The following is a 27,392-nucleotide window of genomic DNA, read 5'->3' as shown; positions in this document are numbered from 1 at the left end:
AACCAAAACACCAACAAGATAAACAAAATAATATCTAAGAACACTGAAAATAAGAGGAATTCTAGGACTGGGAAGTGAAATAGGCAGTTCAGGTCTCTGAGATTATGGATGGACCTTCAGTGGCACTCAGCTTGCTTATTAAGGCACCCTAATAAGGTTTTTTAATATGCAAACTGCATGTAAATCTCTGTATCTATCAACTCTACAAGGAGTCTTGGGAGACCCACCAGCTAATTTAGCCAATAATTTAGCTGTCTGACATCCAGTGATGGAATTTTTCCCCAAGGAGGACATTTTTTCCCTAAATACGGAGCCCAGCAGAGTTCTCTCCACTGAAATACATGCCAAAAATGCCTGTTGGATTCAGCTGAGATGGGATTGAGAGCAGCAGAATTCCACCTGTTCTTGGTGCTGACAGCAGAACCCTTCCACTAGCAGCTGGGGATTGACTGCTCTCATTTTGGTAAAAAATGTGTTTACTTAAGGAGTCATCAAAATTTTAAAGGTGTGACTTGTCAAAGATATTTTTGAAAAACAAGGTGGTCATAGCTATAAATATTTTATTAGCTGGCAAGTGAGGCTTTTTGTGTATTTCCACATGACTTGAGGCTCAAAAATATTAAAGTTGAAACTAAAAGTGCCTCTAAACTCCATGTTTACAATGTTGTGCAAGAGACAGGTAATTGCTTTGATTCATCTGTAAATAATTTATAAGACATGATACATTCATTGAGTTGTCAAAATCGTGAGCCTTCATGGCATCTGGGAGCAAAATTCACAAAGGAAAAAAAAGGAGGAAAGAACATTTATTTTAATAGATCAGTGTGAAGTCTTGTTGGCAAGTTTTCTAAATTCTATTTCTTTCCAACACTTTTACAGGAATAATGGTTATACTGGGGAGAAAATGGACTCCTATGTTCAACATTCCTGTTGATAGGAAAATGAAGGAAAATTAGATGACACATCAATAGGGCTCAAAGTCTTCTATCTCACTTTTGAAGTATCTTAATATATGTCCTTGAAATAATTATAAAACATACAGTGGTCAAATCCTTTTTCCTCCTTTTTTTTTTTTTAATTTTTCTTTTTTCATAGGAGAGCCTACACGTCCACTTTAGACAAATATTCTACTTTCAGCCAGCAAGTGAGATTAATTTCACCTTTAAACCCAAGAGTGATATTGCTAAAGAATTCCCGCACCACAGAATAGCTTGTTTCTGTGGTGGAACTCAGAAAATGAAATCTCAAGCTGGGAAGCAGAACAACACAGGCCAAGTTAATTTGTTTTCTTGCACAGAATGCAAAATCCCCCTCTCTGGAAGGCAATATTGCCACATATTAATCTTTATGACCCCCAAAACCAAATACACATTCTTTTTTCTTTCATTTCTGTTACAAAGGACAGGAAAAATCACATGGCAGAGTTTTCCCATTGTACTTCCCTGTTCCTTCCTTCTCTTGTGAGGAATCTGGGGAAGGAATTGCACATTTTTCATTCCCTGCCTTTTTCCAGGAGCAAATTACCAGGTCCACTCTGAGCCAGCAGTGCTGGATAGCAGTTCAAGGGCAAAGCCAAGGATCTCCCTTCCCCAGCCTCATCCTCCTTTGCACAGAAAATACAAGAAAATACAATGAAGATTGAACCCACAGTTCCTCCTCCCTTGTTCTTCCGTCAGTGGAAAAGGCCAAGAACTTTGTGTAAAAAAGTAAAGCTTAGTAAGGGCTCAGGAGTTGGTATTTATGGAACATTTTGGATTGGAAAGAACCTTAAGGACCATTTAATCCCAATTCCCCCACCATGGGCATAGAATATATGAATGTGACTTTGTGCAGCTGCTTTTTGAGGGTAAATAGGGCTGAATTATCTCATTTTTGCCATGCTGAGATAAGTATATACAGAGATTTTTCTACCACTTAGCACATAGAGCAGTTAAAAACTTGTTACAGCACTGTAACTTGCTCGTCCATCTGAGGATGATTTAACTTACTGTGCTTCAGTTTTATTTTGCTGAGGAAAAATCAATATGCAAAGCCTGTCAGGAGTCCAAATTATTACACTTATTCAGCTGCATGTATTATTGAGTAGGCAGTTCCCTGTAATGAAGTTCTTGGCTTAAGTTTGTGAGGTATATTAAGAAGTAGTGGATGTAGCACAGAAGAAGCTGCAATGAGAAATGAAATTGTACAGTTGGGCAGTTTTAAGCTCTAGCCACCTCTGTGAGAATATCAGTGTGTGGTGAAATCTCACAGGAAAAAAACATTTCATGGTAAGAACTGGCTAAGAAGACTCTCTTGAATCTTTGGTTTAACAACATTTTATTCACAGCTAGAATTTTCCAAGTGATCCTAGAGTACAGGCAAATAGAAAAAGAAGTGATTTTAAATAAAATGTCAGAATGTTCCTCCAGAAACACAATGTTGGTGAAGAGGTGATTCTTAAGTGGGCACAGAAAAATCTTCCAATTGAAGTTATCAAAATAAAGCCTCAAAATTATCAACAGAATGCCATGGGAATTTCTTCCCACCCATTCTTGCTCCCATCACTTTTATTGTTCTCCCAGCAGTGGTCTAAGTGCAGACAACCATTCTGGTGAACAAAGGAAGCAGCACCTGGCAAATGTGCTTTCCAGAGTGGGATTTAATGGACCTTTGCCAGCATCTACATTTGAATGGCCCTCAAAGTTTTTGTGTGGATAGATTGATGCCTTAAGTTTTAGCTTTCATATTTTCCAGATTCTGTACTGCACTGGTATGGAACTCGGAACTTCATATAAAGTGTTAGCAAGTTCTCCTTACAGTTCAGTCAGACAAAACAATCCTTTTCCAGCCTGAGAACCAAGGACACTGCTGCAGCTTCAGGCCCAAAAAGTCCAAACAACAGTGAATTGAGGAGAGCAAACTGGGAGGATGGGACTGCATAACCTGAATCTGTAATGGGACAATTAACCCCAATATAGAAATGGACCAAAACTTATAAAATGTGAAAAACTCGTGGCCCAGTGTCCATCTTGGGTCCATCCTGGGTGGAACCATAGCCAGGGTCTTGTGCTGCCCAAGGTGTATCCTTTGAAGGGCCTTTAATAAATCCCTACTTTATTCCTTTAACTCTGTCTAGCCTCTGGTCCACGTCAGCCTCTCTAGGTATCAGATAGGAACAGGCAACTCTGGAGAACATTGTCCTCACTGGAAAGCAGATGTTCAAAATGCATCCCAAGAGTCACTCCCCCAAAAAGCAGCTTTTGTCTTTGGACTGTGAGGGCAGTTTTGGGACAATAGCCAAGCTGGAAACACTTAAGGCACAGAAATCTCAAGTTCTGTGAAGAAAACTCACAGAGTCCCAGAATATCCCAAGTTAGAAGGGACACACGAGGATCATGGAATCCAGCTGCTGGACAAGAAAAATACCTTTTACTAACCAACAGAGTTATTGGCAAGAAAGCTACTAACCAGTTGGAGTCTGTATAAAAAAGGAGAATATGCAGCAATAAAAAAAGCCTCTGATATATTGCTCAGTGTGTTGCTTCTGTCCATCTCTCCAACATTTACAGAAGCACAATACATTTGCAGGACCTTTAGGAAAACACAATCTCCATGCAAGGAAACTCTTTTTTTCCAGCACTATGGAAGCGTGCAGCAGCTGCCTGCTGGGATAGAGCAGTGGTTTAAAAGGTGTTGACCATCACAGATCACTTATCAATTGTCACTCACTTATAATTCACATATAAATTGTCACTCACTTATAATTCAGGTGACTCCTTAACAGTTTTTTGGGGATTTTTTTTTAGCCATGGTACTACAGACATTAAGAATTCGATGAGTGTATGTTATCACAGCTTCTAGCTACTCATGACTACAGATCAAACCATCACTCATTAATTGGGCAAGTGTTATTACTGCTCATCATTAATTTTTTTAACTGCAGTGGCCTGGTTGAACATGATTGCAATTACATGTGCTGCTCACAATTGCTTGGGACAGCATGAATTAGAAGAGCACCCATGTCTCTGAAGTAAAATCAGTTGCAAAGGCATCTAAACTCAAGGAATTATGGAATGGTTTGGGTTGGAAGGGACCTTAAAGATCACCTCATTGCACCCCACCAATGGCTGGGACACTTTACACTAGACCAGGCTGCATCTATTACACTGTGTATTTGAAAATGTTCATTAAAAACCCCAAACCAACCAAGCAAGCAAGCAAAAATAAACAAAACATAAATGAAAAGCTCCACTGAAAGTAAATAATAGATGGGGAAAACCCTCATGCTTTAATAATCTTTGCATAAACTGGAAAGGAACTGCTCCCTTTGATCTAGATCATCATGTACACCATGAACTAGATGGTCAAAGTGTCCTCCTTGATAACATTTAAGTCTGGAGCAAAGAAAAGAGAGGATTTAATAAACTGGATGTCACCATAGAAACAAGGATCTCACAGGTGGAACTGTGTAAACAATGCATATTTTATTTTTAAACACACCACACACAAAAATCCCATTCTGTTTAATTAAGTGAGAGTTTTTCCTTCATCTTGTCTGACATGAAAACAAAGAGCCAGACAGGCAGAGAGGAAATTTCATTTTTAGCTTTTTATCTTGAATTTTATCATTTCTTTACTTGTAATCCCTAATCCAATTTAAGTACCAATACCTCTGAAACAATGCTCTGTTGAACAGAACAATATGAAATGGCCATATACTTTCATTTTCCAAATTTGTTAATGGTTGCTATTTTTCAGCCTTAATTATTTTAACATGTAACCTGAACCTGCATTTTTCAATGCCTAAACTGCTTGCAGAGAAATACTTTTATTCAATCTGGTTCCCAGAAACTCATCTTATCCGAGTCATTATCTTACCCAGCTGCCTGGACAAATTCTAATTCACCTTTCATTTTCTCTTAACTCATGTTCTTTGCCTATTACAGAAGTACTTCCTGGCAAATCTGGAGATGACAAAAGTAATGGCTTTGAAAGAACCAGGTGGGAATTATCACAATGAATACACTATGGGATGGGGACAGCAGCTCATACACATGTTTCACAGCTAATGGCGTTTTAGAGATGTAGGTATTAAATTCCAGTACTTTTCTTTCCTTTTTTTTTTTTTTTTTTTTTCTGAATGGAAGTCCAGCAAATGCTGAGAAGATGACTAAACTCAGATTTATCAGCAGGGCATGCAAATGTGGCAATCCTTGTTTAAACTACCAAAGCGTATTCCTGCTGCTGGAGGAGATAATAGAAATTTCTGTCTCATTACAGCAATTTTTGCATCTTTTTTCTCTGAGTCATCTTCCCTGACCATCCCCAGGCTGATGATCACCTCGCCTAAGCTTTAACCAGGTTAGAGAATCCAAAGGCCTTAACTCATCCTCTTCTTGAATCAGAAGAGAGAGAAATAGGCCATTACAGGGAACGATTTATCCCCAGATGTCAGGAACCCAGAGCTGGAAAGGAGCAGCTCCAAGGAAGCACCCACAGCTCTACAGGGTTCAGACTTTGTTTAGGTCAGAGATTTGAGGTGTTATTCGCTAAAATCCACAGCTCTACAGGGTTCAGACTCTGTTTAGGTCAGAGAATTGAGGTGTTATCCACTAAAATCCAGAGAGACAAATTCCATGCCTGGAGATAAAGCAGTGAAAAAGAACTTGTAAGGTTTGAGGTTAAGATTCTTATGGCAGAGACTGAAGTCACTACATCTATTCTGCATGCTGTGGGAAACCCACGGCAGAGCTGTGCCCAGGTGATGTAGGACACACCTGTGGCCCTGCAAACTCCACCCCTTTGCCACAGCTTAGCACTTTCCCATTGGCAGCACACAGCTCTGAAGACAAGGAGAGACAATATTTAGGAATGATTTCCTTGAAATGAAACCCACACGATGAAGGAACCTTTGCTTCTTTTTGCCCAAAAACCTCCATCTTGCTTTATATATATTATTGTATTCTAAACCCTTAAACTCTGAGTTTCCCACCCTGTGATATCACACACTTCTATCCAAACTCTACCCCCACAATCCCAGTTCTGTCATTCCATTTTGGAAGCTTCTCCACGGCCTCCGCTCAAATACAGTGTTCTCTTGGGGGTCAGTGCCTTTCTGCACAGAAAGTCTAAAATTCTCAGTAACCAGGATTCTAACAACATGATTCCAACCACACTGATGGAGAATAGCATAGAGATTCCCAGTCTAGTGGCAATCCAGCTGGGCTTGGAAGAAAAAGCTATAGGATCACACAAACTCTATTTCTCCTCCCAGCACCATGAGAGTTACAATGCCAAAGGAATATCCCTGCTCATCTGCTATTAATATTATGTCTAGGATGCAATGTGGATGGTATTTGAATCCCTCTTTCCAGAAATTCACCAGAAAAATTATTATTGTACTGTTTGCCTCCCCAGGCAGTCTAGGTAAATACAGCTTGGCTGTGTATTAAAGAGGATGAGAAAGAAACATCCTGCAGGCTTTTCCAAGAAATCTGGTGGTTCATCCATTTGAGGTTTGTCCTGTCTGCACACATGTCTAGCAAAAAAACTTTCCTTAAATTATTTCAGGGCAGTTTGACTGTGACACCTTTCTTTCCCCTTGCTAAGCTGATGCTGAACTTTTCCAATGCCAAAGCACTTCCAGGCTTTCAGCCTCACTGATGTGACTGAATTCACAATAAGTCAGCATCAACTATGCTGCATTTGAGGAAAAGATTCTTTATGGAGCCAGATGCTTGGTTTATGCCTGGAAAATTAAGATTTTGGTCATTACCACCAACAGAATTCATTAAATCCAACTTAAGACCTCCACAATGATTGTGTTAATAGGCAAAGCACAAAAATGGGCATTTATCATACAACCTTCTCAGCAGAAGGTAGATGCAAAAATAGGGCAAAGGTAAATTCTGTGAGTATTTCTCTTAGGGAGTACCAAGTTCTGATTTTGACCTTTTGACTATAAATGCAGTTTCAATATCTAGCACTGATAATGATCTCTCTACTTTATAAACCGATTTTGAGGTGACATGAATTCATCCACTCTATTAGGTGAACAAACTTAACGAATCCTAGAATGGTTTGGGCTGGAAGGGACCTTAAAGTTCATCCAGTTCCCACCCCCTGCCATGGGGACACCTTCCCAAACGGCTCAAATCCCCATCCAAACTGGCCTTAGGCGCTTCCAGAGATCCAGGGGCAGCCACAGCTTCTCTGGGCACCCTGTGCCAGGGCCTCACCACCCTGACAGGGAAGAATTTCTCCCCCTTATTTAATCTAAATTTCCCCTTTTTCACTTTAAACCATTTCTCCTTTCCCAAAAACATCTAAAAAGCATGATGATAAAGTCAAGAGAAATTCAGCAAAGAGTTAAAGAACAAATCAATGCTTGGAACACAGAGGTACGTGAAGCACTTTTCCTTGTATTTGCCTGAGAAAAAGCAAAGTCTGATCACAGCTTGGGACCCAAAGGGTGCACAGGAGACTTGTTCAGACAAAGGCTCTACAGAATGGATACCAGGAACAAGCACACACCCCGTGTCTGTCATCACATGCCCCTGGCTTCTCCCTTGAAATTCTTCATTGTTCCTACCAGCTCTAATATGAATTTAGTAGAAGACACTTTATGCAGTGGATAAATCCATCAGTGCCCAAAAAAAGCATATTTGACCAAGGAAAGATGGATCCATAGAGATCAGAGCTATCTAGGTCTGTATTCTACTTTAAAAAGAGCCACAGAGAAAACTTTCGGGTTGTAGAGACATTTTCTTATCTATCCCCTTCCAACTCTAGGAATTCATTAGCTTGGATTCAATCCTAGTCCCGTTGTTCTTGGGCACAGCTGCTTCAATAAGGGAGACACAGTGAAGTAATGTCTTCTCAGTGGTGCCAGGGGAAATAACAGCAGATAATTCAAAGGCTCTGAGAGAACAAGAAGCTGATGAGACACTCAATGAAAAATGTGAAACTGAAAAAAAAAACAAACCTGCTCCATCATCTTTGTGTGATGGAAACATAATTCAAAATCTCTCCTTGCATCACCACACTGCCTCCTAATTACCATCTCCTACCCCCTGGTGCCCTTATCAGTTTCTTTCCTCTTGATCTGCAGGGTAATTTTTAACAAGAATTCAGTGTGATTCCTTGCAGGAATCATCACATCCCTTCAAATCCTTATTTCCTTTCAATTCCTTGACATGTCTGGGAATGTTGCTTCCTCTCTCCATTTTTCAGAGGAAGGACAGGAGGAGTGGGACTGGAAACAAGGACTGCAAGTTAAAGATTGATTTGACAGTGAGTCATGAACCACGTAATCACCAACGAGGCCTCATCACTTCTATTCAAATTCTTGTGCTGAGTTCACTTTTGGCACACCTTGGCTCATTCCAGGTTAGTGCATTTTAGGCACTTTCAACACTAAATTGTAGACACAAATCTGCAAATCACTCAAGGAACTCTCTCACTATTTGAGAGGGAGCCACGCTCAAGGGACAAGTCTGGAATATCCGGTTCCAACAGTGGAAAGCGAGTCAGGGAACAGGATGGGAAAAGTATTTCATGCCAATCTATGGTTCTCCATTTCCATCAGCAGGCTTCTTTTCATCACAATTCAGATTTGTGGGGTAATCCAGCCCTCCAGCATGACCTAGTCAATATAACGAAGACAGAAGCTAAAGGTGGGGTTTATCTGATCAAATGTAGACACCTAAATGTGATTATTTAGAGCTGACATGGTCATCCTTTATTCCATGTGTCCAGAGAGAAAAAACAGACATCATCTAATCTATGCTGAGGATGAAATAAATTATGTGTCAGGCTCTGCTTGGTAGACATCCAGAGCTACAAACTGAGGAAGGTGACTTGTTCATTTGTAGTGCAGATGCAATTGCAGGTATCAACATTTAATTAGATAAATCCCCTGCTAAATGCACCTAACCCAGGAAACTGTCATTAATATCTGAGTAACTCCTGTGTCAGTCTTTCCTAGCCCCAGGGCTGGGAACAGGTCAGAAGAGTCTGGATGGGAGAAATAGAAATTAAAAAGGGCGCATGTGGATCAGCAGTGAGATTTATCAATTCTGATCTGGCAGAAAATACCTGGAGGGCTGGTGAGAGCTAGAAAGAGGGTCCAGCACAAACTGGGGCAGCTCCAGAGTAGGACAGGGATAAAAACTCAAACACAGGAAACTGGAAACACTGATGTAAGAAATAGCCTGGCACCACTGCCTGGGGAAGTTGAGTATGAAGTAATCTCTGCTCTCCTTCCTCTCTTGTCTGCCTTTGGCTTTCATTACTCCCCTTTATCAGTTTAATTCCTCCTCCTGAGCAAGGGAGTCAGATTCTGGGTCCTGCTGAGATTTCATTTCCTTCAAATTCTCTTTTCCATTCAGGCTGTTAGTGATGACTGAACGGGAATGGACACATAGGGTCAGCAAATGGCCCCTATTTCTTCTCATATAAAGTTTCCTAAAGAACTTAAAGTATTTAAGAGGAAAAATCCATCATAAAACTAATGGAAAAAAATATCAAACAAACAAACAGAAAATCTCAAGGCAATCATTGCCTCTGAAGCATTAAAGGCAGGGCCCAGCAGCAGAAGGAGAGAAAACTGCTGTGAAGAATAAAGAAATAATGAGCAGAACATCTGGGCATGAGAGGTAGAGTGGGAGAGAAAGGAGGAAGCATCAGAAACCCCATTTGGTCGATGTTTGTGTTCACTGAACACAGCAAGGGGGTAAAGCAAAGGCAGCAGAGCTGAATTCTTGCAAAATGTAGGAACCAGAAGTTGTTGTTCCTCTCTTGCCACCCAAGGATGGGGCTTTCCATGCAGAGAATTGCCAGTGCAGAAAGCAAGGTCTCTGAACAGCAGAGACTTTACCATTGACACATTTTGCACCACGTGGGCACCTTGGAGAAGCACCCTAATATTTTATAATATTGTTCTAGATGGTAGAAACACATGCAGAAATACAGAATACAGAGACTGTTCATGTCCCAGACCCAAGTCCTGTACCTCACTCTCTTTGTGTCACCTGCCATAAGAGGTAAATTTTTCATTTAAGTCACAGTAACTTGACCATGTTCACTTCCTAAAAGCTCATGATCCCATTTCAGACCTTGCAGCCCCACTGAGGAGAAATAAATTCTCAAAAATTTTATATATTGAATTTTTCTATGGGAATTTTCAGGCAGGAATAGTCAAAGAAGTAATTGTGTGCTTCTCCTCTGAATAAACAGAATTTTGTTCACCAGTCAGGAGGGATTTCTTTCTTTCAGCTGTTTCTGACAAGCTAGGGAGTTATTCCCTATCTTTCTCTTTCTTTGAAAGAGGCAAGCTGATAACATTTCTCCACTAACTGTTATCATTAGTAAGTCTTAGTGCTGAATATAAAAAAATTACATGGTGCAATTTTCATTTTTCCCAAATAAAAAATAGTTTGTGTGCAGCTGAGAAATTCAAGAGGAAACAACACCCTGCATTTATGACTGCTTAATTTCTGGAGAGTTACTGCATCTTCAGGGAGTTTTGTTGTGAAACATCTCCCACAAATTCAACCAGTAAGGAGGTGGTAGAATTTTGTTGATATCCGTTAACTGAGGAGATCAAGCTTTGTTGAAAATGAGGGTGGCAGGATCTGGCTTGAAATAAGTATCATGAAATAATGAAAGGTGAGTCTGGAGGTCAGGATTTAGAGTGAAATGCTGTAATCCCAGAGGTGAAACAAAATAAATTTAAAACATGTCTACAAAAAATTATAAAAAATAATTTAAAATGCAGAGAAAAAGGCCAGCAAGCAGGATCCATGGAATAAAAGGGCTTTCAAACAAGAAATACACCAGAATCCTTCACTGGAAGATTAATCTCTTGGAGGGGATATGTTTTTTTTTACTCTAAGCCACATAATCTGTGGAACTCGTTGCCACAGGATGTGGGGAACAACTAAAAGATGCTCAATGAGCCTGGGAAAATCTTCCCAGTGATTCAGCCTGCAAATACTGGGGGAGCAGAACAGGGAGCAGCTGGGTTCTGCTCGGAGTGAGAGCCTGAAAGGATCCAGTCCCTTCCTGCCTGAGCGGGTGATACAATTTCATCACATTGAGATGCAAAAGCCTTTTCCAATGGCTCCGGGCTTCCTCCATCTCCGAGCCGTGTCCTTTCCATTTGGAACAGGCAGGGGGAGGAGTTTGGTGTGAATAGTCCCCAGCTGTCAGGGTTATTCTGGATTTGGGTGATAAAGAAATAAAAGCTGCCTGGTGAAATGGTCTCCTCTCCCCTGGGGAGTTCTATGAATTCCTGAATCCAAACAATAGCCATTGCATAAAGCAGAAGAAATAGGTCTCATGATCAGCTTCTGGCACCATTCTGGGGGAAGAAGGCAAGAAACAGGCTTTTTTTCCCTGTTTTCCTTGGTCATGCCACTTCTGGACAAGGGAAAAATTGGGTAAAGCACGTGCTTGTGTAAAGCACGAAAAGGATGTCAAAACCACATCCCTGGGGGTGGAATGAACTGCCCGAGGTATACTGAGCTTTCTGTACTTCCACCACACCCCACAGTTCCTCTGCCCAGAGCTGGGCAGTGTGGCAACCCAGCACATCCCTCTGGCTGCCCTGGCTGTCTGGAGACCCTGGCAGGGGACTCGGAGACCTTGGCACGAAGTCAAAAACACCTGTGGCTTCGATTTTAGCCTGTGGAAAAAACTGCCAACTTTGCGTGAAGATTTACAGGTCACAAGGGTTTGAGTAGTGTGGTAGTTGAACTAACACAGGGTGAAAAAGTAGAATTTTAGGGTTTTAAAATAAGGGGTTCAAGGGGACAAGATGGAGGGATTTGGGCATGTCCTGACCTTCTTCTCTTTCTTCTTGCCCTCCATGTCTTGGTGTGATGGTGACACTTTTCTGTTGGTTTAAGGTAGAGACACACTGTCTAACATAGATGATAGGTATTGGCACGTTATTGTAAACATAGTACATGTAATTTCTAGTATAAAATGTAAACACCGCCCTAGTGGGCGCACAGAATGCCATGGCCAACTTGCCAGACAGAGCTCAGCAGGTCAGAGAAGAATGTTATAGATAAGAGAAAATAAACAACCTTAAGAAGCCGACCCTAAGCATTCAGACTCCTCTTTTGGCTGTGTGGGCTGGGAAGCAAGGACTTTTATAACCTTGGGGTCACCTTGATCTCCAGACCCCCGAGATGGCAGCAGAACAGAAATGAATTTATGCACAAGATGAATAGCAGGACCCTGATGGAAACTCTCCTCCTTGATGGAAATACTCCCATCAGCTAAAATGCAGGGACGGGTTGCTTTAGAGGACACTGATAACACAGATGCCTGCATTCTGACCTCCTTTGCTTCTGCACTAAAACTTGCTGCAAGAAAAAGGGGAGACAAAGCTCCCCTCTATTATCACACACAATGTGTTTTATCAGCTTTTCTCTGCGGTTTTAGCAATTCCAGTCACAGCAGAAGCAGTTTGGACAGGACTCAGTAAATGGACCCTGATTTCCAATTAGTTTCTTTGTCATTCTTTGCCCTTCTCTCCTTGGTGCTGGCCACAGGCAGCTGCTGCTGCAGTCAGGAGGAAATAAGACAGGATATTAAACTATAAATTTCTTCGCTCGCTGCCTCAGTTTCTCATCTCAGCAAAAGCACGAGTATCCTTCATCAAGATTGCAGACACCACAGCGTTAATCCCTGCAAAGGGCTCAGATCATGTGAGAGATACCCAAATTACTGCTGAGATGAGGAAGGAAAACGAGCTGCTCCAGAGCAGCGCTTTGTGTCACATCCTGTCCCCAAAGCTGTCATCATAAAGGCAAAAATCATCCAGTCATCCTTTTCTTTTTAGTTTACTTTTTAAAAAAAATTATTATTCGTTTTGCAGGCATATTGTAGCCTTAAGTAGAGAAACAAATTCCTGACCTCTGATAATAACCAGGAATGGTTCTCATGCACCCCCATTGATTGAATTTTTGGTTTTTCGCTCCTCTTACCATGAATTGTTTGCTTTGACAGGGCTGAAAACCCCTCCAGGCATCACAGGAAATGGTGAAAACCACTTTAAATTGTCAGCTCAAGGTGCAGGATCTGAAACTCACCCGGAGAAGAGTCATTGAGAGGGTTCAGGGCCGTCGCCCTCCGGATCTTCTCCAGACAAGTCTCTTGCTCCTTTTTAATGATGCAGTTGGAATGGGTTGCTGCAACCTAAAATATGGGAGAAAATGGGGGACAAAAACCAGTTACAAAAATAAAATAGTTTGTGAGGTGATCAGGAAGTGTCAGTAAGTTTTAAAAACCCATTGGAAGAACAAAAAAGAAAATAAGAAAGAAAAGCATCATTTAAGTTGAGAAAAAACTGTAACAAAGTTCATTTTCTTTCCCTTTTTTCTTCTTTTACTCCTTTTTTTTTCTTCTAGCAGGTCTAAGGCCTAATTAAGTAATTAAAATTCTCATAAATTATTTGGGGATTTTATATTGTTCTCCATGTCAAAATGTAATTTCTAACATGTTTGTTTTATTTTATTGAATTCCTTCTTCATATAAAGCTGAACAAGGGTATCTCTAAATACAGAAATAATTTAAAGAAAAATTAGAAATAAATTTCAGCTTGGTTTGATCTTCCACCAGTTTCTTATGAGTCTTTGTACAATTCATTAAAATCTCTCTGGAATCTAAACCAAATTAAAAGCTGTTTCTCTTATTCTGTCACCCTGTTCATTCTTCAGTGTTACCTTTATTTATTTCCAGAGAATTCAAGGAAAATTCTTTTGCCAAAAATAATACAATGTCAAATAAACCAGACTGACTTGATCCAAATATTTTCTTTCTTTTTTTTTTCAGTTTTCTGTCTTTAGCTGTCTAGTGCAACCCACTACAAGAAAAAAGTAAAGGGGGAAAAAAGAAAGGAATAAAAATTTAGTTTCTGAAAAGAACATTGCAGCCAACACAATCCAGGCAATCCCAAAGCAGCAGCAAAATAAGAATGTGACCCATTTCTGGAAATCAATACAGGATTTCAATCCTATAGCAGACAGTGGCCAGGGAATATCAATTAAAGGAGAATAAAACCTCAGATTTCATGAGATCACTTTATAGGGGCATGGTTGAGGTTCAAATCCCACCCAGTGAAAAACATAATGAAATTCAGTGCCCTGGCTGAAGGTGATTTGTCAGATTAAACCCTTTTCTGACCCAGAGTTGGGGCAACTGAGAGGTGTTTCGAAAACTTTTATTCCATTTTCAGTCTCATGTGAAGGGTGAGACAATGCAGATGTTATAATTCACTCCATCACAATTAGAATTACAACTTCCAAACTAATATATTTTAAAAAAGACTTTTACCATAAATACATTCCCACAAGAATTACTAATACTTCACAACAAAACCAAGATTTTCTAATTATAAACAAAGACGGTAATAAAATTCTTAGACTTTCATTTTTTCCAACTGTCATCTCAACAAATTATAATGAAGAAGACTGATAATTTCAGCTCTTACTTACCATACTCCAATAATAATTCAACCAAAACCAACAATAACTATTATTATTGCATTACCAATAAATATAAATAAACAAGTTATATACCAAAAAATGCCTTGTAAAAACTTTAACCCAATAACTAATGTTCTTTAATAAAATGTATCAGCAATGAACAACCAAAGCTAATACACATTCTAACACATCTTAGTAAAATAATTCATATTACAAGTATACTAAACACACAACCAAACATCATTATGATTTCTCAAACAATTAAAATTAGTAGCACATATAAATACTCCCACAAAAATTACAAAACTAACTTATATCTACAAAATAAATTCATAATTACTGTTACAAATCCCCCTAAAAAAACCTAGCAACCATCCATCCCTTCATAATACAAAAACCCATCACAATATTAAAATAATGTATTATCCCAATACAAAACAAAAATAAAAATGAACTTTTAATAAAAACTATAATAACCATGGTTCACTGAAGCACTTTTGGTATTTTATTTCTCATCCCATTTCCTTCACTCTTGACAATGGAAAACCACAGAGGAAGTGATGTGGGACCTGCTTCCCCTTATCTGCTAAGCAGGGACAAGCAAACAGCGACAGAAATCCCCAAATTTATTCTACTCTGGGTTCTTTTGGAGCTCTGCACAGCTCAACTTTTCTTCCCTCACATCCCAGGGAATAGAATGAACAGGGTGGATCAGGGATGCACCACCCAGCAAAACCTGAGAACAAATCCCAAGGCAGGTGAAATCCTTTCAGCAGCAATCCTTCCTTCCTTTGTAAGCCTAAAGTGGCTTTTAAAAAAGAGGGAGAGAAACTTCTGCACAGACAGATCGTGACAGGACAAGGAGGAATGTTTTTAAAATAAAAGAGGGGAGGTTCAGATCAAGATTTAGGAAGGAATTGTTCCCTGGGAGGGTGGGGAGACCCTGGCACAGGGTGCCCAGAGAAGCTGTGGCTGCCCCTGGATCCCTGGAAGTGTCCAAGGCCAGGTTGGACAGAGCTTGGAGCAGCCTGGGATAGTGGGAGGTGTCCCTTCCATGGCAGGGGGTGGAAAGAGATTTATCTGCAAGGTCCTTTCTAAGCCACACCATCCAGTGAATCTGTAATAATCCAGTTTGATGGTGCTTGTGTTGTGCTTTTGTTGGTGTGATGATGCTCTGAACCATCTGCACACTTTTTTTTTTTTGTAACTGTTAAAAGCCACCACTGCTATTTCAAGGATAGAGAGGGTTTCCTGATGAACTCTCCTGGAAAGCTTTCCTCACCATTTTTGTAGGAACTCATAATGCTCCACAGCTTCATCATCTCCAAGATCCCAGTAATAAATTTCAGCTATTTTCCCCCGGGGAACACCAGGCACAACCATATTAGATTTGTTTGTCTTCAAAACAAACACAGTTCTGTTTTAAGGGCTCCCAAGTGCCTGGAAAAGATAAATTGTCACCGATCTCCAGGATCTCCCAAGAACATAAGAGCTTTTGCTACATCATCCCCTAAGCATCCCCAAAGATAGAGGAAATTGCATTGGCTAACATTCAAGTTATTAGAATATATTTTTAAAAATATAAAGGGAAATAAGAAGAAAAACAGAGATCTGCTGTTAGTGCAGGTTCACCCTCCACAGTTGCCCAGGTCTGGAGTGTCCAGGGTTTGTCTCAACACACAAATGTGGCAGTTTCTATGCAGTTCACCAGGTACAGATTAAAAAAGCTGTCATTTAGTAATAATAATAATATAATAATAATAATAATGATAATAATGGTGTATTGTTTATGCAAGCAGGATGTGGCTAAACACAAGGAAATGTTTCTTCACACACTTCCTGTTAACTTGCAGAACCCTTCAGCTTGAAATTGTGGATGATAAATGTCACACATAGATGCCTATATTTATCCAAAGTCCATCCAAGGATGGAGGCTAGTGAGACACCAGAACAGGTTATTCCAGGTTATTCCAGTCTGCCCCTGGATCCCTGGAAGTGTCCAAGGCCAGGTTGGACAGGACTTGGAGCAACCTGGGATGGTGGAAGGTGTCCCTGCCATTTTGTAGCACTTCATCAACAGATTTAAAAAAAATAATTTTGGGGAACGTGGAAACCAAAACAGAAAGGAAAGAAAAGGAGGAAGCATCAACCTCAGGGTCAGAGGAGAGAATAGGAGCTGCCTGTCATCCCAGCTAACAAGCAATTCCATATCTGGGAAAATCAAAAAGGCTTGAATTGTTCATAACAAAAGGCATTATTATTCTGCTTTAATTGAAGGGATAGGACCACAAAAAAACAATTTATTGCTCAGAGAAACATCAGTCTCAGAGGCTGTGAGATTTTAGAGGAGCAAGCAGTCAGCCATAGCACAAAGTAGTCACCAGTTCTTTGTTACAAGACAATATAAAACTTTCTAATCCCATGGACAGTTGCCACAAAGTTTATTTTGCTTTTCTAACCTATCACCTTTACTTAATTTTGCTGCACTGTGGATACTTTTATCCAATGGTTTCTGTCTCACATGCACACATATGCTTCTATTACAACCTTTAAACTCCTAGTTTGCTCTATACAATCACATTACTACATTATAATCCCTTCACCACCTTATTAGTACAGTTTTTTTAACTTACTTAAGGTGTAGTCTTACTTACAACTACAGAAACATATGTTTATGATTTTCCTGCTTAATGTCTGTGTACTGTATTTTTACATCAATTCAAGCTTCTTCTAAGGCTGCAAATCAAACCCTCCCGTGCCTGTGGATGTTTCTGTTTTTCCCACATTGCAAAGTGGAAGTTCCACTTGGAAGTTTCCATTTCCCACAAAAAGGTTTGTCTGTTGAATGCAGAGACGCTTTAATGTTATCACATTTTCCTGAAAGGATCCAGGGTTGGATGCTTCTCCACTGACCATGGAGTGGCAGAACCTTTAATCTGCCAAGTCAGGCTTCAACAAGTGAAAGCAGAGCCCGATTCCAAAGGCAGTGTAAAGCCTGAACTCCAGGCCCTGTGATTCCATTCCCTCTGCCTTGAGGACATTTGCAATTTCCTGTGCTTGGCAGAGACAGCCTGGTCTCAGTTTCCCAGAAGAGATCAGTGATATGTGCAGTTAAAGAGTGTTTTGACACATACTAGAAAAAATCAAGAATCCAAGTCGATAGTGCATGAAATTCACAGGTCTTTGAAAAATTTATTACTCTCAGTGAAGTGAAAGATTCTGACTGACATCAGTTTAGAAAATGTGTATATTCATTTAGATACAGAGACAGTAAAAGACAGTCAATATCTCTTTGGTTCTCAGAGAACACAAGAAGCTGGCAGGACACTATAGAGGTACAACAAATTCAGAGCTTTCATTTCCCTTATGTGGATTTTATTAAGGTGGCCACCACAAATATAAACTGGTATATTCTTTGTGCAAATTCCAGTACTTAACTCTTTGCTGTTCCCTTGAAATGATGGTAAAATTAATAACAATCATGTTATATTACAACTTATATATTTACAATAAACTTGGAATATATAATTACATTTTTCATATGTGTTTATATAAATTTGGTCAGTATAATTATATATACACACCAACCATGCAGAATAGTCCAGCCAAAAAACCTGAACTGTCTTTGACTACATTCAGTTATTCAAAAACCACCATTTTGCTCATTTTGTTCTCAGTAAGAACATTCACCACTGCTATAAAACTTGATTTTTCTACATGAGTTTACTCAGAAGTGAGATGTCCCCAGCACTCCTGAGAACCTCCAGGATAAGAAAATCTGCTTTGAAGTCCTAGTAATGATGTGATGGTGAGATGGGAATTCACTTGGCATTTCTAGAGAGACCAGATCAAATATGGCAAGGTAATTCAGTACCACTGGCTGTTCTTTCCTCTTCTCCTCATTTTCGTGTTAAGTCTGTAAAGTCCTGATTTTTTTTTCCTTTTTTTAAAGTAAATGGGAACATTTCTACTCCATTCAGGATATGCCATATTAGGCACTGTGACAATGAGAGGGGTAATGAGGGGACAGATAAGAATTAAAAACAAGAACAGCAAATCTTCATTAAATCTTTCATGGCTGTGGTTTTACATCAACACAAAGATGAATTAGAGTGTGATTCAACTTTTGCCTAAGTGTTGTTTCTAAAATAATGCAAGAGAGGAGTTTAATCAACAAGGTAGATGAGATCACTCACTTCAAGCTGAATTGCACACATTTTACTAATTCTATTATGACTTCCAGTATTGAAAAGTTAGCTTCAAAAATGATAAATTGTTCTGTGAGCATTGCCAAAAGAGGCTCACTTTGTCATGGAAACAACACCGTTGACTCCCTGTTCCCACCAAGCAATGATTCAATTGGTCACACCAGGGCCAAAACTTGCAAAAGGCTGTGTTAAAAATAGAGGGGTTTGGGAAGGAGCTCTGACAATCTGGATTTTTTTCCAGAACTGATTTGCATCATTGCTGGGCCCACAACACTGGCTTGGCATCCCAACAAGTTGTTGCCCCCAGAAATGTCTGAGGTTTGCCACTTGATTTTGTTTTTTGCCTTCCTGAGTAAATGTCATCCAAACTGCTGTGATTTCAGAACACTTCACACTGAGTGAAAGGGTAAAGCCATTGGGAACTCCTTCAATCCCAGCCACAAATGTACAATCTGCAGCAGAGCTTGGACACCACGCTTTAAACCAATTGTGCAGGGGAAAAAGAAATACCCACCAGCAGAACATGCTGCCAGGAAAAGGCATCGATCCCTTTCCAAGTGGCTGATGGAAATTTCAGATATGGGTACCTTCTGACACTCCTGGAGAGATGCACATCCCACTGCAGGTTAGAAAATAGCAGCAGCACAATCAACACTTCCCATCTCTCTGTGGATGCCTTCTGAAGTGAATGCTGGACAAAAGAGGTGTTGCACAACATGGGGTGAAGCTATTTTTGAGTTTGCCTGGTCTGGATTCTTGTAGTATCATAGAATTATGGGATGGCTTGGGTTGGGAGGGATGTTAAGAGATATTTTCCCAATTTTCCTGTCATGGGCAGGGAAATCTTCCACTAGACCAAGCTGCTCCAAGGTCCATCCAACCTGGCCTTAGACACTTCCAGGGATCCAGGGACAGCCACAGCTTCTCTGAGCACCCCGTGCCAGGGGCTCACCACTCTCACAGGGAACAATTCCTTCCCAATATCCCAACTAAACCTATTCCCCTCCAGTCTGAAGCCATTTCCCTTTGTCCTGTCACCACATGCTCTTGTAAATAAGCTCTCTATATCTTTTTGCAAGGCTGCCTTATCTTGAAAATCAGTTGTAAATCCCCTCTTTGAGCATTGTGGAGCATTCCCAGGATAGCTAAGGATTTCCATGGGAAGTGTCATCTTGGATTAAACCAACATGTCCCTTTACCCTCTCTCTAATAGCAGGTGATGCTTCTCAAAGCCTTGTACTGGCAGGATGAACCACTCACGGGAAAAGTGATCAAAAATCCTGCTAGACATAATGTGCTTGAGATGAAACTAAGGGTTTAATAGCCCTTCTAACTGCTGATTTTATATTGCATAAAAATGGCTTTCTCCAGCAATTCCTGGGAATTTCCTCTCCAAAGATAAAATTCTGAAGTACAATTCCCAATGGCATAGTTTGGATCTTTCTTTCATTCCTCAGAGGCCAATGTTGGCCTGAAAAGCTGATAACCTCCTGCCAGCATTGCAATTCCCACTTATTTTTCAAATTGTTCAAAAGAAAGGGAATTAAAGTGTTCAAATCAGGGTCTCTACTCCTTTACCAAATTTTATGGGAAGATTCTCACCACTTTGAGAGCTTTTAGCATGGAGCAAGATTGGGTTGCATGGCCTCACTGCAGGATATCAGGGCTGCAGGACTTGCAAATATCACTGACAATCTCTTCCAAGGACACTTTCCAGCTCCTGACACAGGCAGAGCTGTTGGCAAGAGAACAGCCCAGCATGGATCCACAGTTTGGCCAAGTCTCTTGTCACAGCAAGAGATTTCCTGGATGGGGGGTTACAGGCAAGTCATGCACATGTAAATTGCTGGAATTTGTGATTGATAAAGGAGGAAAAATAATGAGTATTTTTTTGCCTCTGTGGTCCTACTACTCCAGCCTCAGTTAACCATTTCAGATTTAGCACAGAAGTTCAGATTAATAAATTAATAAAAATTACTGGAGTGGAAGTTGGAGGGTGGGATCTATGTTTTTTATTTAACACATTGTGCCAGGCTGGGAAATGAGGATTTATATCAGCATAAATCTGGGATGAGATGTTCAGATTCAGCTGAACACCTGAAACGAGGGAGCTGAAATAGAAACAATTTAATTTCTGAGCTATCTGGGATACACTGTTCATATAATCTGTGGAACTGCTGATCTGGAGGGGTAAATCTGTAGGTGACAGTGATGTTGATTTTTCAGCTCCCAGATTTTCTGTATTAGATCAATCTGCTGTCTTGGCAAAACTACTGGTTACTCTGAACCCTGAAATTTCCACATAAACTCTGAATAGGGGGTTCCAGATGATCCTTAAGAAGTCCTGGATCAGAATTTTACAGCTGCATTTTCTGTCAGCAACAGCAACAGATGGAAAGACATCTTCTCCTCTCCTATTTCTCCAGAGGATTTTCAGGAAAAGCTTTTTCACTCTTTAGGCAGCACTGGCAATACAGGAATGTCCGCTGTTTAAAGCAGAGTCTGTATCTGTTGCCAGAGCAACCCAAAATCAAGAGGATGTAAAAGATAACCTAGGGCTTTACCCTTCTCTTCCTGGTCTACAGATTTCATGTTTAAACTCCAGTCTCTCCTACTCTTTGCCTTCACCCAGGCATCCCTGTCTCTGGTGGCTTTCCCTGAATGATGTCAGCTATCACATGTGCCTTCCAGGGAGAAACATGGAAGCACAGGACAATTCAGGTTGGAAGGGACCTCCAGAAGAATCCAGCTCAAGCCCCCACTGGAAGCAGGGGCAGCAACAGAATTAGTTAACTCCAATTAACCAATATAGGGTTAATTTGGCTTTTTCCACCTGCAATTTGGAAAACTCTGAAGAAGATTTGAAGACTACACAACCTCAGTGGAACTTACTCCAGGGCTCACTTATTCTCAGACTAAAAAGGATTCTCCAACATGAACCTCCCTTGTTTCAGGTTACACCAACATTCTGTCGTTCTCCTGTCACACATCATGGTGTGAACCCTGGCTCTTTTCTCCTAATGCTCTCCTCATAAATACCACAAGGCTGCTACAAGGTTGGCCGCTAATTTTCTCTCCTTCCACCTGGCAAAAATAGCCAAATTTCCTCATCCTCTCCTCACAGGCAATCTCAGTGTCCCTCCTTTGAACTTCCTACAGTTGACTGAGGTATTTTAGGTATTGAGGGGCCTAATACTGGATGTAATATCCCAGAAGTAGATTTAGATGAGATATTAGGAAGAAATTCCCTCATGTGAGGGTGGGGACGCCCTGGCACAGGGTGCCCAGAGAAGCTGTGACTGCCCCATCCCTGGAAGTGTCCAAGGCTGGGTTGGACAGGACTTGGAGCAGCTGGGACAGTGGGAGGTGTCCCTGCCATGGCAGGGGGTGGAACTGGATAATCTTTAAGGTCCCCTCCAAGCCAAACCATTCTGTGATTCTGTGATGCTACAAGTGATCCATCGAGTGCTGAGTAGATGGGGATAAACATTTCCTTGTATCTACTGCCTTTGTTCCTAATCCAGCCCAGGACACTGCTGGCCTTTTCTGCTTTCCTCAGGACCCGTGCAAAGTGTGCAGACTCAAGGCTCCCAAAAATTCTTGAATGTTTTTTCACGCTGCAAAGACCTCCTGGGGACTTTCACTGAGGGAATCTGTGCTGGCATCAGGGCTCTCTCACTGCGGGGACGTTGGGAAACAGAGAAGCTTTTAGGAGCTCTGCAGCTGTCGTGCCCCTGGATGCCACGTTCATTTGCAAAGCAAGCTCTTGTCATTACTTGTTATTATTTGCCCATTTATACTTCACTACTTTGAAACAAAACCCTGAAGAGAAAAGGTCTCCAACAGGAAATTTGTTTTGTAGAGGCTCCCAGCAAGTTCAGTGGAGCCCCATCTGAGTCACACTTGGAACAGGAACGCGTTGATGAACAGCTACGGGAGGCTGCAGAAACACTTTCTACACACACATGCCCTGCCCAGGGGAGGAAGCTTTAATTAATCTGCTAATTAAATTAAAGCTGTTTGCCCTCAGTTAGCACATACATTCTTCCCTTTCTCTCCTCCCTGCAGGCAGCTCCAATGAATGCCTCGTGCTGCAGCTCTTACTCAAATATTCTCCAAAGGGGCTCTGGGAATGGGGACACCACTGGAGAAGGAAGGCTAAAAGCTCATTACAGCAGTGGTAACTGGGAGTGCATAAGCTTATTCTCAACATCCCTCCTTCTCCTTTCAATGCTCAGAGATATTGGGTTGGGTACTGTGCTGAAGTGGAGGATGAAAAACCAATCACTTCACAACTGAAAAAAACCCCAAAGGAATCAAATCTTTGTATAAAAGGTTGTGCTTAGTGTTGTTTTCTCAGCTAGCCTTTCTTTCTCCTTGTTTCTGGAAGGTTTCATCACTATTTTGTCGTAAAAACTCAGGGAGGGGAGTAAAGTACATTTTTCTGGAGACTGAATGGGGTGTCAGAGCACCAGCATGGAGCTCAGCTAGAGGGATCAGAAAAGAAAAGATGGGGCAGCCACAGATTCTCTGGGTACCTTGTACCGGGGCCTCAGCACCCTCCAGGGAAGAATTTCTTCTTAATATCCCATCTAACCCTGCCTTCTGTCAGTTTGAAGCCATTCCCCCTTGTTCTGTCACTACATGCTCTTGCCAAAAGTCTCTCTCCAGCTCTCTTAGGGGCCCCATGAGGTGGCATTCAAGTAATCCAGTTTAGGGGTAAGGAAAATTTCTACTTAAAGTTTTAAAAGGTGATGCAATCTCCTCCGTGGGAAAAAAAAAAATTAAGCAAACAAACCAAACTGAACCAAAAAAAAAATCCAAACAAACACACAAACAAAACCCTAAAAGAAAACAAACAAACAAACAGACAAACAAAAAAAAACCCAAAAACGAACAAAAAACTAATAGAGAAAAAAAAAAGAAAAAAGAAGGAAGAAAAAAAGTTGGGATATATTAACACACTCAGCAGGATGACAACAGATATTAAAGCAACTTAATTTTCCACAAAATAGAGAATTCCAAATGTTCCCATCTAACATTATTATCCACCATGATCCCTCAGTCTGGATTTATACCACAGAGAGTGTTACTAATGCCGCTTTTATTAGGTGATCTAGCAAAGCAGAGTTCCTGCTTTTATGGTTGTCTGACTGTTGATGGGCACCTTATCTCAGTCATTAGGGCTGCCTCAGGTCTGTGCTGCTGAGGAACATCAGGAAACACATCTCACAGCCAGCTGATGCTTTGGAATGTTGGTTTTGATCAATATTTATGACTTAAGTTATCAGGATAAAAAAAAAAAAAGATAGGAAGACTTGCAGTGTCAGGGTTTGTGTCCTGCTGGTAACAAAAATGGGATCCCAAGGTGACTCGAGTGGCTGCAGATCCAGCAGATGGTGGATCCCATCCCTATCCTCCTTCTTGCAAACTCTGATTTGTGCCTCATTCTTTCACCTTCAGCACCCCAGAATGTATAGGCCTGATGCCTCAGGTTTGAGCTTTTATATTTTTCAGATTCTGTGCTGCTTTAGTGTGTGGGTCTGAGCTTCATATCAGGGGATGGTGAGCTCTCTGCACAGAGCAGGGAGACAAAACAATTCCTTCTCCAGCTGGGCACCAAGGACAAATGATCCAAATCTCAGGCCCAAGAGCACAAACAACGCGGGCTGGAGAGAGAAAAACAAGCAGGATGGGACTGCATGGGCTAAAGCTGGAATGGGACAATGAACTCCAATGTGCAAATGGAGCAGAGCTGATCACAGTGAGAGCCCCCGGGAGCGGTCGTGCATTTTGGGACCATTTTGGTTCATCTTGGGTGTAGCCCTGGCTGGGCTCTTGTGCTGCCCAACGTGGATCCATGGAGGAGATCCTTTTAATAAATCCCTGCTTTATTCTTTAGCTCTGTCCAGTCTCTGTTCTAGGTCAGCCTGCACAAGGCATCAGGCCAGTGGAAGCAGTGGGCACATGGTTGAGCACCAGCATTTAAATATCTGGAAACAGCTCTTGAACAGAAACATTTCAATGCAATTCTCAGGAAACAAAATCTCTGATGGCACAAAGTGGCATCCTGACAGTGAAGAACTGAGCTCTGGGCAGATAAATCCCTGCCAGAGGAGTGATCAGTTCCACCAACACAATTCCCCCCACTGATGGAGCAGAAGGGATTTGGTGTGTTTGTAATTCAGTGTTGTTTAACCACATGCAGCATTTCTGTCTTGGGCATCTGTAAGCTTCAAAATGACAATGTGTTGTCATTTAATGATGCCCTGGACACCACTTAGAGTAGGAAGACACATTACCTGTTTTATAGTATTTAACTCATTAAATGTTTTAATGTCTCCATTAATGCATATTAACAAATAATGACTTTCAGTGGGAGATTTGGCCTTTGCCTTTAACCCTACAACCTATGCTATAGTCATATTATTTTTATTTTATATATATTATATTTTCAGAGCCTGAGAACATGCAGCTCTGAATTAGGATCATGCCTCATGATCTGCATGCAGCACAAATGTCCCCCTCTCAAGGACATGCAGTGAATAGGTGATGAAAAATAACTTTGAGCCTCAATTCCCCATCCCTGACATTTCAAAGAAAAAATAAAACCACAAAATTTTTTCAGGGAAGCCATAAAATAGGGGCCCAGACTCACAGTCAGCAGGGACCTGTGTATTAGCCACAATAAAACCAAAATAAGCAGTAATTAATTACTGACATTTTCCATTTTCACACGAGCTTGAGAGACAGGGAAACAAAATCACACCCAGTTCCTTTCTTCAATCACAAGAGCTGAACTCCAGAACATCCCAGACAAGGTGTGACAATTAGAGGGCTTTTCCTTTTACACATTGTGAAAAATTCAGACACATCCACCTCTATCCCTTTTGTGAGGAGTTGAGAGCAGCAGATAGAGGAGGAGAGCAGAGATGGAACAGCAAACGACTACAAAAAACCAGATGAAAACTCTGTTCCACATCACAGCCTTGGCAGAATATCCAGAAATATTCCCTATTAACAGCTGGAGCCTTCCTATACCCTGGAAAATCTTCCCTGGTTGAAGTCACCCTGAACACTCCTGATTTTTTTTTTTTTTTTTTTTTTTATTTTATTCACATTGCCATGGGATGAGATCCTCAAAAGTTGAAGTTTTGGAAGGACAACCTACTGTGTAAAAGTTTGCATTAGCATGGAACAACATATTTGAGAGCAGTTTTTGCTGCAGGTGTGTTACACATCCAGCTCGCTCTTTCTTTCCATTTTTTTCCTATATTTTTCACTTTTCCTAACATTTTATGTGTTAATATAATTATTTACTATTGCTCTATCAAGAATACTCTGCCATTACAAGCTGTAACTCAAAGTTCTTATGAACCATGATGTAAAAATGCAACTTATTACTTAATCCTGCAAAAAATGCATTTCCTATCCATGTGTGATTCCTTATCTGAATGCATTATTTCACATGGCATCAGGATAGGTGCATAAAAAGTGTGCAAAAATGAATTTATCCCACATGCACTGCTCATGAGGCCTCCTTAGAAAACCCTACCAGTAGCCAGACAGCATTTCCTCAGGTGAACCTCTAGGAGTTTTCAAAAAGTTCAGAAATGTTGATTATTACAAAACATTACAGAATTTTACAAAATAGCACTGCAGAATTACTAGAAGCCAAACGAAACCAAACCAAACCCAGTGCCAGATTGCATACCTGCCTTCAAATCCCTATTCTACTCTTATATCACTGCAGGGTAGGGTTTGATTTAAGGAGGGACAACGTGCAGGGATTGAGATGGTCTGGTGTTACCACCAGATCTCCCCCTTAAAGGGTGACTTCATTCCAAACAAACCAGCAGGGCTTGGCTGCCTTTCAGACCCTGACAGATGAGCCACAGGTCTCGCTGTCAGAGCCTTGTCATGACCCAGATTCAGCTGCAGCATCCTCTGCCTTTTGTGCCACACTGAAATCTCCCCAGAAAAGGGATATGTTACTAAATAACAGGATGGATTTTGTTAACCTGGCAGCACAACTCCTGTTGTTCTCAACTCTTACAGCAGTTAATCTGTATTTCATAAAAAAGTTAATTAAAAGTAAAAAAAAAAAAAAAAAGGAAAGTAAAAAGGGTTTTTTTCATAAAAACTTAATGAAAAGACATTTCTGAAGTGTTGGCAGGTACAGGGACATTGTGAATACAGAGCTGGTGGTACAGGGGCTCTTCCCCAGGGTAGCAGAAAGCTCAGCTCTGCTGTTTGCAGCTGACTGCAATGCACAACCTTTGAAAATCAGAACCTTTTGCATATTTAAACAGGACACAATCTTTCTTTTTCAAGAAAGGGAAAAAAAAAATAGGGTTTAGAGCCAAAGTATAAATGGCTGCAGCTCTACATGACAGATAAGAAGTGCTGGCTGATATATTCAAGCATCTCTTCCTAAATTTAATGTGCTAAAGATGGAGAAATGTCAATAAGTTGGCACCCTGGAGAAAGAGGTGAGAGTTCTGCTGGGGATTTTGTGCATGCCATATCAGTGGGGTCCCAGACTCTTGACTAAGAGAGCCCAATCTTATTTGAGCTCAAAAATCCCAGATCCTGCTTCATCTGTGACATGGAATTATAGAATATCCTCAGCTGGAAGGGGCTCACAAGGACCACTGAGTCCAGCTCCTGGCCCGGCACAGCACACCCCAAAAATCCCACCAGGTGA

At 40.9% G+C, this 27,392-nt stretch overlaps 1 protein-coding gene across 10 annotated transcripts in view; it reads right to left on the bottom strand.

Annotated features, from left to right (window-relative positions):
- ADCYAP1R1 (ADCYAP receptor type I) overlaps positions 1 to 27,392 on the bottom strand; it is a 111,590-nt gene that overhangs the window by 71,905 nt on the left and 12,293 nt on the right. For all 10 annotated transcript variants that reach the window (XM_068175768.1, XM_068175712.1, XM_068175728.1 and 7 more), the window contains exon 2: positions 13,083 to 13,188. In XM_068175768.1, the coding sequence (XP_068031869.1) occupies positions 13,083 to 13,188 (106 nt within the window). The remainder of the gene's footprint in view (positions 1 to 13,082; positions 13,189 to 27,392) is intronic.

This window comes from Anomalospiza imberbis, chromosome 1 (genome assembly GCF_031753505.1).
Source record: "Anomalospiza imberbis isolate Cuckoo-Finch-1a 21T00152 chromosome 1, ASM3175350v1, whole genome shotgun sequence".
Lineage (NCBI taxonomy): Eukaryota > Metazoa > Chordata > Aves > Passeriformes > Viduidae > Anomalospiza > Anomalospiza imberbis.
The sequence above is the reverse complement of the archived record's forward strand: the minus strand, read 5'-3'. Positions and strand labels throughout refer to the sequence as shown.